Genomic DNA, 13,439 nt, shown 5'->3' with positions numbered 1-13,439 from the left:
CTTGGCCAGGGTAAAATGATTGAACATTAGTAACCCAAAGAATTGTGAAAATAAAAATCACAAGTCACTTTTAAACTCGGAAAGGAGAACATCTCTATGAACAAACTGTTATTCAATTCATATTATCTGAAAAAAACTACATTTTTACACGGCCAAATTCAAGCATGTTTTAAGGACTCTCAATTTCTCAGTGAACTTTTTAAAAAAATCATGTATTTTGCAGCTCTAATATATCTTCAATTTAAATATGGGATTTTTAATCTTGTGTGTACATTTATCAAGACATGATTTTTAGATATTGAGTAAATCGCAAGTATATGTGTGGATCTGAACATCACAAGAGTAAAACTGACAGTAATATGTAGCTTAGAGATCAGTGTCAGCTTCATTTTTAAGCAGACTTGTTGAGAAAGATGTCAACAATTGAGTATTTACAAGCATTTCACCCAAAATTCAAGCACTTTTTAATCCTTGAAAAGATTAAGAATCAAACATTTAAGGATTTCAATGACCTGTATAATAAATGCTCGTTTATGTGATAGTTGGTGTATTTTTGTTTCCTGTAAAAATTCATATTGTTTTCCCACTAAATAATACACAGTGTCCCTTTAGGTTGTTGCAAGAGTATTATTGAAAACAGAAGTGTTATACAATTTCTTAATCCTGTAACCAGAAACATTTTTATTGGCATTTAGTACCATTACTAGAAGTCGAGCGATTATAGGGGGGTGGGGATTATCGGCACCGATATTTGGAAAATAATAATAATAATAATTTCCTTTGTATTGTCATTCTTTGTAACAATGTACACAGAACGAAATGTCGATACACCTGACCCGTTGTAGCGAGCCGATGCAGCCGCAGCCAACAGAGGGCGCCGCCATTTTTACCAATGTTATAAGTCTTAGGTATGACTCGGCCGAGGCGCGAACCAGCGACCTCCCAGTCTCAAAGCGGGCGCCCTACCATCTAGGCTACTGAGCTGGTATTGACAGATGTCGGAATCAGCTTTTTATCTATTTGACAGTCTGATTATTTAGGCTCAGATACAGTTGAGCCTATCTCCTGCGTTCTGTCACACACTACCCACCCCGCGCCTTTTGATTAGATATGCGACTGGGGAAGCTGAAATGAGAAGAATAATGTTAGAGCGGAGTAATGAAAGTCGGCTCTGCTAACTCCTGAGTCCCGACATGCCTGTGAGTTACGTAGCCTACCTTTGTAAGTGTTGCTGCTATGCCTAATTTTATTTCCTGCACGGTTAGTTTTGGTTTCAGTGAAAGCTTCGTTATCTTAGTTGTGTTGACATTTTATTTTATTTACTGTAAAAGGTTTCAGAGAACTTTTAACGTTGTATTTGTATTTATAACAATTATATTTTTTTGCAATTTCAAAAATGTCTTACACCATTTTTTTTAGCTTTTACAGACAATGGCTCCAAATATCGATTAAACTCCTCTAAATATCAATTATCGGTATCCGACCCAAAAAACCCATATCAGTCGATCTTAACAATTACGGTATGTTATCAGGCGAGGGTAAAACAAAAATGTTTCCTTCAACTGGTGTTGTTTTGGTTTCCAGCTAACTTAAAATTGACAAAAGCAGCTGTGTTTTGGTGCCTTTTTTCAGCCAAACTGTAAATGCCTGCATGAAATGATACAGAATGGGAATACTGAGCGTTTTCCAGCTTCCAAGGTAGTATCATTGACAGGAGGGCAGATGCAATTGAGGGAACCGCATTAACAAAAAAATAACAACTCAGATTTGTACAGTGTCATCAAATTTGCAGGATCCTTGTTGAAACTGAACTTAAATGGAAAACCATACAGAATAAGCCAAAGATTTTCTAGCTTTGAAGTAGTCAGGTGCCAGACAGAGGCTACTCAAAAACAGTGGCGGGATGTCAGGGCCAGCAAGGCATTCTCCGCTGGCCTTAAAAATCTGAATAATGTGAAGTTAGTTATATTTTGTCCAACTATACTTAATAAATTATTCCAAATTGTTGGTCAGCTTCCTTTCAGTGCCTCTTCCTAGTTGCACCGCTTCCAGGTGTTAGCTTTCCGATTTAATAATTCTACCACTCACATTTCAGTCATTAGCTGTTGTAGGCTCAGAAATCTACTGTAACATCAGTCTTTGAAAAAGCTGTGGGTTTAGCCAATCAGATCCCGAGTTTGTGTCCGAGCGCCTGCGGGCGTTTGGAAACGTCACCAGTTTCACTATGATTGGCGAGGAGGTGAGGATCCACCATAGCAATTGCACCAAAAGCTGTTACACTTGGAGAGACTGCGCTGCTCAATAAATATATCGTTGTGTTGATTTAATAGTGAAAGGTCTAACAACTTTTAAGCCAGCAGGGGAAATTGTTTTGTCCGCCACTTTCAGGCTAGAAGATATTAAGCCCAAGCCCAACCCGGACGATGGACTTGTCAGGTCAAAAAAATGTCAAATATTACGTTTGAGTCAATCTGGGCTTCTCTTTTTTTCCTTTTTTTAATCATCCACCTGTCGTTGTCCTTCTCATCTCTGTTGATAGTCTTACATCCATACATTTTCTGCATCGCTTATCCTCACTAGAATCGCAGATATCTTTGGGCAGTGGACACCCTGAACTGGGTACCAGCCAGTCGCAGGGCACACGGAGAAACCCAATCATTTGCATGCTCACACATACCTATGGACAATTTGGACTTATCAACCTGCAATGCATGGGGTTTTTTTGGAATGTGGGAGGAAACTGGAGTGCTTGGGGGAAGCCCACGCAGGCCGGAGTGAACATGCAAACTCCGCACAGGGAGGCCGGTGCTGACGCACTAACCACTCAGCCGCCGTGCCACCTCCATACAGTCTTGTTTAATTTTGCTACAAAAAACAGGCTTAATGGGCCCTTTCTGTACTTTCCACTCCCCTTCTCCCTCTCGAAAGGTGCCATCAGACCCAGAGAACAGGGCGCATAGCGGGGGCCAGTCAAAAATAAAAAATGAAAAAAATCACCTCTACTTAACCCAAGTCTTCACAAAAAGAAAAATTCGCTTCCAAGAGCCCACTCATAGAGCCTGTTTGTTTGCGAACGACACATCACTAATTTAGACTGGAGCTGAAGGCCTAGGTGTACACTGCACAGCCCGCCACTGCTTGAAAGACAAACGTGATAAACAGCAGACACTTGTAGGAAACTATTTAATCATCCGCTGGTTGCCTGAAATCATATAAACTGCTTTGTCAATTGGATGGAAAGCACAAGTCGCCAAACCATCATTTCCATCTCCAATATACAGCTCTTAGCAGAAACTGTGTGAAAGTAGACACTGTATTCAGTTCACTGAGACTAAATTCCCATGATTCATTTTTTACGTACATTTCTTTATAATACAGCATTTTGGATGTTTCCAATGAAGGAGAGCATTATAAATAGAGCGATATAAATAAGCACGCCCAAACTACAGAGGCATGTTTGGTTCTTGCTCTTAGTACAGCTGAGACAATAAAGTAAAAAAAAAAAAAAAACGTGTTTTCTTGAGATACTGACTAACCATACAATTATTAAAATTTTGCGAAAACAATTTAAACATGGCAGATACAGTACCGTTCAAAGGTTTGGGGTTACCCAGACTATTTTGTGTTTCCTATCACAAAGTCACACTGTTACTTGTCAAATGAGTATAATGTCTGTGTTATTTTGCTCATATACATTTCTTCCTTTTGTTGGATAAGCCTTTTTTTAAAGTGACAAAAGCAGTTGTGTTTTGGTGCTAACCTGAAGGCCAGCATTTTAGAGTCACCGCTGCAATGTAGATGTTGACATTGGCGTTTTGCAGGTACTACTTAACAAAGCTACTATTTGAGAACCTGTATGACGTCTATTTTTTAAGCTAGATATTTTAATGTACTTCCTCCTACTTCTTTATGCATGCTTTTGCTGTTCTCTGAATGGAGTAGTACACACCGTAGAAGGAAATCTTCAGTTTCTTTTTACTTTCTCACAAAATATAAATGTCATTTCTTACAAAAAGAATAGACTTTTGAGTTTCATATGAAAATTTTCTTGGCCATTCTGAAAGTTTAATCACACCCACAGATGGGATGTTCCAGATACCGTTTAGCTTAAAAGGTCAATTTTATAGTTTCCAGCTATATAGGTTTTCAGCTGAGTTAATATCATTGCACAAGGGTTTTCTAATCATCTATTAACCATCAAAACCAATTAGAAAACACAATATACAGGTTGTTTTTAAAAAAATTATATCCTTTGAATACATACACATGTATATGTGTGTGTGTGTATATATATATATATATATATATATATATATATATATATATATATATATACACACATACTATGACTATATATTTCTATCTATAATATATATACATATATATGTATCTATTTGTATATAAAAATAAATAAAATTGTAATCTGCTGGAGACGGTTACAGGATATTTTTCAGCGTTAAGTCTGTAATCGAGCTCCTGCCAAACACGCTGAAAAATATCTTGAAGTAACCATCTCCAGCAGCAAATTTTTATATACAAATTATCTGCTTGTGAGTTAGTACACACACACACATATATATACATTATATATATATATATATATATATATATATATATATATATATATATATATGATAGATATATACCATGCCTCACAGTGTGCATATTGAACATTTATGAAAGTTCACATAATCCACATACTTTGGAATTTTTCATCCAAATTTGGAAGAATAAATCGTGTGGTCTTCAAGATTAATACTTTTTCACTCAATTTGCCTTAATCATATATTATCTGTGATGTTTACATTTCAAAGGATTTCAATTTTGTTTAAACCTATGTAGCTCTTACATTAGAAAAACAGACATTTGCAAAGTTAAGAATGTCTGGGGTGTATATCTAATTTGTTTATCTTTATTGGAGAAATCGAGTTTTTACTTTAAAAATAAGGACATTTTTAAGCGACCCCAAACTTTTGAACAGTAGGGTACGAAAACCTTAAAAGTACTTGACTAATTCTGAGGGGTGGTGATCTTTAGCAAACTAACCCAACAACAAAACCTGTATAAACAGAATCTACAAATTGAAAGAGTACCACTATAGTAAAATGGACGTCAAAAATACTCTCAACTGTTCCAAATGGAGCAATGTTGAAATTAAAAGCCTTTGGGGTGGGCTTTGATGCCCTCTACTGGCAGTTAAGGTCTGACTGGTTGAGCCAGGACCAAATCTGAATCATTTCCTGCGGCGTGCGCGGGTGGACCAGCATAAGACCCTTGTAGGCACATGGGCTGGAGCGATACTTCTCCTCAATGTTGAAGGTTCTAAAGCCCTTGTGCTTGTCCGGGGCCAGCCCGGCCTTCATTAGGCACATGCCTGTGTAGACATCGTCAATAGGGAACAGCGCAACCCGGCGGGAGGAGGTATGCAAGCGGGCGGCAACACTCCCAGAGTACAGGTAGCCGCCACCCCCCGCGTAAGGAGGATAAGAGCCCACGTACATGCTCTCGGGGATGAAGTACTTGACCTTTTTGTCCCGGTGCGGCCCCGCGTTGGTTATAACGTCTCCTACAAAGAGATCGGCAGCTTTGGCAGCAGGTAACCCACCCAGGAAGCTGAGGATGGCGAAGGTGTTGACGAAAACGTCATCATCACCCTTGAAAATGAAGCTGGCGCCTGCGCAGCGTGTCTGGATCCAGTCCAAAAAGAGGACCTCTTTGATAGTCAGGTTAAAGAAGGAGTCCCTGTAGTCCCACTGAATGAGGTCCCTATGTTGGGAGCTTTCATAGCTCAGCATCGGTGCCAGGTCTGGGTAGTGGTCCTCCGCTGTGGTTTGGCCTAGGAGAAAGATGGTCATCACGGTCCGATTGCTGACCACACCAGCCCTGCCCCACGACTGTCGTATGGCCTGGCGCCTGTCGAAATGCGGCGCCAGGGTCTTAATGGCTAGCAGCAGGAAGGGAGGCTCCTGGCAGATGTCCGGCTGATCAACCAGGAGTGGGTAGTAACGGCAGTGCATGTAGAGCAGGAAGTCCTTGAATCGTAAAGGCAGGGAGTTGTAGTCTCCTACCTGGGTGATCACTTCAGTGTCTGGTCTACAAGAATTAAAAGACATCTGGGTTTCATTTAGCCAATCGGGCAAGTCAGCAAGGCTTTTATTGGCAAGGATGGGGTTGTTCCAGAAATCCAGAACCTGCTGCTGGCGGTTCCAGTAACCTGACCGGGGTGTCATCTTGTTCCAGAAGGGCTTGGAAGGTATCCGCACCTTGTCCTGGAAGCCCTTGTTCTGCCCGCCGTGTCGTGAGATGAGGATGAAGATGAAGAGGTTGACCATCATCACGGTTAACAGAACCTTGAGTCTCATCCGAAGCAGTGCCATGATGCCGCCACATCAGCCGCCCTAAAAACACAAAACGTTCCCGTCATTTTGTTTGGATACAGAACACAAAATGTGTTTCCTTTATCAAACAGCCTCCTTGAAAAAAATTAAGTACCTAACTTGGACCAGGCAGTCAAACATAAGACCTGCGAGCCAGTTCTGGCCATGGATGATTTAATCCAGGCCGAAATAAATTTCTGAATATGTCAAAAAGGAAAGTATCTCATTCTTTTCTATCAAATGCAATGCTTTTTTTTAAAATAAATGCAAACCAAAAGTTTTCTCTGGCCATTAGAGGGCAGTACCAAGTTTGTATAGTGCGGGGAGTTGGTTCTGGTGTAAAACTGTATTCACTCAAATGTTGAAATAAACCATTTAACATATTCAATGCCAAACACGAGAATACTTTTACCCCATTATTTGTGAATAAATGAGTTGTGTTTAGAAAAGATTATAATATGTCTGGTATGTTACTATTGTAGGCTGAATGATAAAAAACAATATTGGAAAAACAGCCAAACATTTGGAGTTGACATTTTTTTTTTGCTGATCCAGCCTGCCTTAGAACAGAAAGTAAACCAAATTGAGTTGGATTGGACATCACCGGTCTTGACAAACAAAGACAAAACAAATTCAGCTGTCAGAGCGTCTAGAATGTATGTCTCAGTTACAGAGTAATCTACACAAAATCATTGGTTGCTCTCTGCCTAGTCTATTTTTGCCATCTTTCAATACCGCAACAGAGCCAACAATATCATGTAGCAGTGTTTCTCAACTGGTCTGACTTGTGGACCCACGATTGTTACCTGATTGTAAGCAGAGAGCCAATCAAGAATAAATAACCTCTTTTCAAATGTATTTATAGAAAACAATGTGCAGTTTAAACAAGAGATAGTAGAACCTATTTCATGTTTTTTAACAAAATAACCAGCAAAACGTCCTCAAGTAATAATATCCCTTTAATGGTAAATGAATGGCATTTTTAATAAAACCCCAAAATAATTCATTCAGTGGCTTTAGACCTTTGAAAACAGACCTGAAATGCACAAACATGGAATGAAAAAGTGCAACTACTGAGGTATTTATAATTCAAAATAACTCAAACTAGGTATGTGCTTTTAGCATAGAAACCCCACTTACTGAACTTAAAATAAATAACACTTCACTGATTTCCTCTGTACTGGTTTTGCAGTTATACCTAAAAGATGGACAGAGGTTTATGTCTCTATTGACAAAGCACTATGCCTAATTGTTATTTGTTCGAATCTGAAGTATAATTAATAAAAGATGTATTTTTCATTTTACACATTTTTCTTGTTTTTATTGTTATTTTCCACACAAGTAAATAAATTTCATGCTAAATTTAAGTAAGAGATCATGATTATCCGATTATTCGGCTAATAGTTTCAATATTCTGTGAAAGTTGGGTATTAAAATAGTCGTTAGTTGCAGCCCGAGGCTCAGTAAGAGTGGTCTATATACTGGTTTTGAACCAATAACTGGGGGTGTGCTCATCACTACTATTGTCAATAGTGATTGTGTTTGCACATAATCTCAGCAAATTCCATTGCAAATCAATAAATAACTAGAAGATAGTGGTCGTTGCAGTTCCCTGCAACATCTTCGTGCGTGAATGGAAATCCCCTAACACAACAACGCACACACAAAGCCTGTGCGCTTCGGTTTAAGGCCAAACCACGCACAATTAAAAAATTGAATCACTTTTAAAGATTTACTTGCAGTGCTGCAAGAAGGTTGCTGCAGTGCAACCACTTCACCAGGGGTCTGGAACGTATGGCTCGCGAGCCAGGTATGGCTCTTTTCATCAGTACATATGGCTTGAAGATAAAATTAGCCTCATACTAATCTTTTTTATATCGTTGTCATTGTAGTATGTGCAATGCCAAAGAGACAGATTCTAGGTTCAGTCCAATGTTTACATATGTCAGAGTTCTAAATGTAGATGGTCTGCCTTTAATTAGTGCTTTTCAAGTCAATGAAGACCTCCCAAAGCGCTTTACAATGTGCTTCACACTTTTCCCTTTTACACACTAACCGATTGCAGCGACAGCCATGCAAGGCAACTACCTACTATCGGAGGCATTAGGGATTCAGTGTCTTGCCCGAGGACACTTCGACACATAACACGGAGGAGCTGGGAATCGGACTTGCGACCTCTTGATCCCAAGATCAGCGCTTAACCTCCCGAGCCTAACTGCAGTTTACTGTGTTACACCAACTACAACAGACCCTGATTTGGCTGTACATCTCTATTGAATCTGTTATATGAAAGCTCATTAAATTATGTATGTTACTGTTGATAAACCTGATTATTAAAACCCATAAAACAAACGAGCAATTTAAGTGGATACATACATGCCCCTTGTTAAGAACCTTATTTACGAGAAAAATGACGGTCAAAATGAACCTCAAAGATCTTGAGTAACTGGGGGAAAGTGGTATATGTGTTAATATGTTACACAGGCTCTGGCATTTCAATTGTTTCATAGATTTTATCAAATTATCAAACGTGAAATAAAATGTGCTGAAGAATTGGTGTTTGTCTGGAGAGCGGGTTTGGCGGTTTTGTTAAATTTTGCACAACACCTTTTGGTCCCAATTAAACTCAACCGTTGTTTCATCAGAACAATTTAGTCCAATTACTGTCTGAAGGAAATCTGTTGACGTAAAAATACAACATTGGCCAATTTTCTTTGCTCCATTGGACGAATTTAGATTTGTACCACAAAGCACCGATTCACATAAAATAAAATGGTGCAGTATTTAGATTGTCTGAGATGTGTGTGATTAAGAGAGTGGAATTTTTTAATGGTGCACTTGAACTCCGCCAGTGTACGCACACTGGCATAAGTACTAAGTCGCGTGGAGCTCACCCTTTGACATCCATTGTAGTTTTTCTATTGTATTTCTTAAAAAAAAATCTCTAAAGGAAAATGGCTCGCACTCAGGTATTATTGACTTCTACCCGTTTTTATTTAGAATAGAATAGAATAGATTAGAATAGAATATACCTTTATTGTCATTGTTACAAAATGGGTTAACATATTGTGACGAAATTGGGCATGACACTCCAGTTTCACACATTCACAGTGAGGTAAAAAACACAAGAAGATAAAGGAACAGAAAAGATAAGGTTATAAAACAAGGAGGATAAGGTTATAGTTATAATTTACACAAAATTTACCCAAGAGGGTCCTAGTGGTGGGTCCTAGGACTAGTAAAACAACAAAAGGACCATTCGTCCTAGGAGGGTTTGTTAGGTTCTAACAACATACAGTGGGACCTCGCTACTTCGCGGTTCGACGTTCGCGGCTTCAGAGCTTCGCGGTCTGTAATGGTTTAAAAAAAAAAAAAAAAAAAAAAAATCGGCGGAGGTCACTCCCGGGCCGCGCGACGGAGCGAGTTCGGCGGACATGGCGTCACACGGCGCGACGCGAGAAAAGGTGGGGAGCCTACTTGTCCGACAACCCCAGTAGCGCGGCGCAACGCCAGGCGGCCGTCCGCGCGCGGCGGGCGAAAGGCGGCGGACGTGCGCGGGACCCCCGTAACTGTGTCGGTGTCGTGGGTATCGCGCCCGAACAGCACCCGCGGTGCACGCAAGTAAAACCCCTGTCGTGAATTTGTCTCCAATCGTAAAATCACCCAGCTGTACGACTCTTAGCGGTGGATCACTCGGCTCGTGCGTCAATGAAGAACGCAGCTAGCTGCGAGAACTAATGTGATTTGCAGCTGCGATTGGCTGGCAACCAGTTCAGGGTGTCCCCTGCCCACTGCCCGGAGATGACTGGGATGGGCTCCAGCCCCCCCGCGACCCTAATAAGGATAAGCGGAGCAGATGAGATGAGATTTTTTTTTCTTTTTTTCTTTTTGAAGGGTCGTCGCTACTTCGTAGATTTTCATTTTTTGCGGGTGGTTTTGTTCCCCATTAACCGGGTCTAAAAAAATAATAATTTAAAAAAACCTCAGACAACTTGAAAGAAACATACTATAAATTGATACCGTTCAGTATGGATTTGCAAATACAGAGAAATGGAATAGTTCTGATTCAAATGCAAAAGAACCGCAGAACCGTGAAAACACGTTTAATATCAAAGAAAAGCGAATTCATACACAGAAGATGTGTGCTTGCTGATCAACAAATTGGTCTTCAACCTTAAGTGTATCACAATGTCTTCTGAGTTTCCCCAAATTTATGGATAAGCTGCAGTGTTTGGATACAGATGAGCAAGTGACTAAAAGCGCGCTTGAGTATTGAGTTCCATTTACTGAAACTTACCCAATCCTAAATATTTTATGTGGGAACTTCAAAAGGCCTCAGTGCAATCACTACATCACACTACTCAAGTTTCACGGCATGTAACGCTTCATCACTGGAGCTTTTCGTACGAGTAAACTTTTTGTGTTAATTAAACATAGGTTTATATGATTTTTAATTTCCTGCAAGTTATTTTTACAAACACAATGCATGTCTTAGGTTACTCGTTTCCTGATAATCATCACACAAGTTTAAGCAACATTCGATTAAAGTACAGTAATCCCTTAATGTATTGTGGTTTACTTATCGCGGTTTCCCTCCTTTGTGGGTTTAAATCGTACATTTTGTGCTTCATTCTGATTGGGTAAAAAGTCACCCGGCGCCTCTTATGCCCGTGTTTGTTTGTGTGTGTGTGTGTGTCAATAACGTTGCGGTCGAAGTTGGGCTTATGACTTAAACAGCTTGACAAACCTACATTCCATACGCGCAAATCTTTTTCGATTTTAAGTTACTCTAAAAGCCATATCACTAAAAAGCTCTGGACCGATGAAAACACCAAAAGGCAGGGGAACCTGAATTCTATCGCCGAAAAAAATTTGGACTTATCGACATGCTTAACTTGTTCTCGAGCCCTACATGGCTCTTTGACTGTGCTTGGAGGCTCTCTGGCGCTTTTTCAAAAATGTTTGATAACGGTAAAATATCTGGTTTCTGTCGGAACACATACTAGACACATTCTTAACGTTTTACAGTGCCTACAAATCAGTGCTTATTTTTTGTCACGCCAGACTGTAAATTGGGTTTCTTTTTGGTTTTAATGTCCATAACAGTATTAAATAAATAGGTGAATAAATTATTTTTCTTCGTGGGTTTTGACTATCGCAGGATTTTGAAACGCAGCCCCTGAAAAAAAAAAAAAAAACGGGGATTTCCGTACATATACTTTGTCATTTGTGCATAAACTGCAGCAGATTTATATATATTCTTAAATATCCACCTAGTCTTGACTCTCGATGACTTACCATTCTCGTTTTGGCTGACTAGCGATAGGTCTTGAACCGCTTAGCAAGTCAAGTCAAGTTTATTTGTATAGCCCTTAATCACAAGTAGTCTCAAAGGGCTGCACGGACCACAGATTATTGCAAACCACAGACTACTAATACACCATCCCCTGATCTAAAACATACATGAGGGCAAGGAAAAACTCAAAAACCTCAACATGAGGAAAATTAAGAAACTTTGAGAAGGGACCGCACATGAGGTAATCCCCCTTCCAGGATGACCAGGCTGCAATGGATGTTGCAATAACAAATAATACACACTTTTCCTTCACCTTTTCATGGTCAAACTTCAGCACTTTCAAGGACAATTTTTTAAATTTTAACAGTGCCTTCAAGGCAGAAATCCAGCGCCGATCAAAAGGATGCTCTCCGTTGTTGGCTTTGATGACTAGATTAAAGTCAATATCTTGCTGCTAGCACATACTTTGTGCAGTTTCTATCTATGATCTCTTTGTGCCAATGGGCTTCTATAAACTGACAGAATTTTGCCATTTTGCTTCAACAATCCAAATGCAGCTTTAATACGTTACACTTATTTACAAAAGAAGAAAAAGCTCTTAGGTGTTGGGTAATAATGGAGTTAAATACCGAAGACAAAAACAGGTAAAGGGCAGAAAAATAAGCCAAATTTGGACTAGTTTTCATGATATTGATTGCTCTGAAGACGAGTGCATCAAATCTTTCAATTTTAGAGACTGGTGATCTTTTGCTTTTGTTTTACTTCTTTTAATGTATATTTTTTGCATGTTTTACACAGGATCAGTGCCTATATTGAATAATATAGAATTGTAAATAGTATTTTCTTTTTTAATTAATCGGTTATTTTTAGCACTGTAAAAGTTATTGATTTTCATTGTATTGTCTTGCATTTTCAGAGATTTTGTGGTGTGGTTCGACTTTAAATCTCTTCAATGTGTAAAAAAAACTCATTGTTTTGTATTTCACAATTTTTTTGTAGATCGGTGAATATATTAATTTCTATTTTATGTGTTTAGCAGGGACTCCGTAGTACGCACCGTTTTATTATTATTGACTATACATATATTAAAAAAAAAAAAAAGTGAGCAGAGCAGAAAGAGTCTCTTCTTGGAAAAAAAAAACAGATTTCCAATGACTACTCTTATAAACCTGTCCTCTTGGATAGAACATAAGGGGGGCAGTAACACTTCACATGACAACTTGATGAGGACTGGAGCCACTATCTGTGTCATTTTTACACACCTTTTAAAATGTTTGTTCATTTAAAAGCGTGCTTTAGAGAGTAAGACTGCCAGGAAACACGGCAATGGAAATAATTCCAATCATTTTAAAGCACTTCACCAAAAATTCAAGTATTTTCCTGACTTTGGAAACATGACATTACAAATCAAGAATTTTCAGGGATTTTAAGGCTCCTGTATGAACCTTGCAGCAAGCATAGTGTACTAAACAACAAAAGATATCCATTTTCTAAAACCGCTCTTCCTTATGGGATGATTACCTTTCTGTTGCCAGCATACAAACACATGAAATCTTCTGGGAATGGAGGGAACACGGAGCTGGGAGGAGTGAGCAGTCCTAAAACAACAGCCCAACAACATATTGACAGGAGAGGAGCTTCCCAACGCCTAATTAAACTTCTGCAGTGTCAAGGTAAACACACCTTACTTGGCAGCAGCTGCATAAGACCACTTACATTTCTCAGAAACAGTCATGTTCTGTATTAACTTCAACAGTCAGTCAGTC

At 39.2% G+C, this 13,439-nt stretch overlaps 1 protein-coding gene across 2 annotated transcripts in view; it reads right to left on the bottom strand.

Annotated features, from left to right (window-relative positions):
* Positions 1-803: 803 nt before the first annotated feature.
* Positions 804-13,439, bottom strand: part of b3gnt2b (UDP-GlcNAc:betaGal beta-1,3-N-acetylglucosaminyltransferase 2b) — a 35,155-nt gene continuing 22,519 nt past the window's right edge. For both annotated transcript variants that reach the window (XM_088351812.1, XM_088351811.1), the window contains exon 4: positions 804-6,398. In XM_088351812.1, coding sequence (XP_088207938.1) covers positions 5,187-6,377 — 1,191 coding nt within the window. In that variant the 5' untranslated portion in view covers positions 6,378-6,398 and the 3' untranslated portion in view covers positions 804-5,186. The remainder of the gene's footprint in view (positions 6,399-13,439) is intronic.

Source organism: Urocampus carinirostris, chromosome 13 (assembly GCF_059441175.1).
Source record: "Urocampus carinirostris isolate Australia breed hairy pipefish chromosome 13, RoL_Ucar_1.0, whole genome shotgun sequence".
Taxonomy (NCBI): Eukaryota; Metazoa; Chordata; class Actinopteri; order Syngnathiformes; family Syngnathidae; genus Urocampus; species Urocampus carinirostris.
The sequence above is the reverse complement of the archived record's forward strand: the minus strand, read 5'-3'. Positions and strand labels throughout refer to the sequence as shown.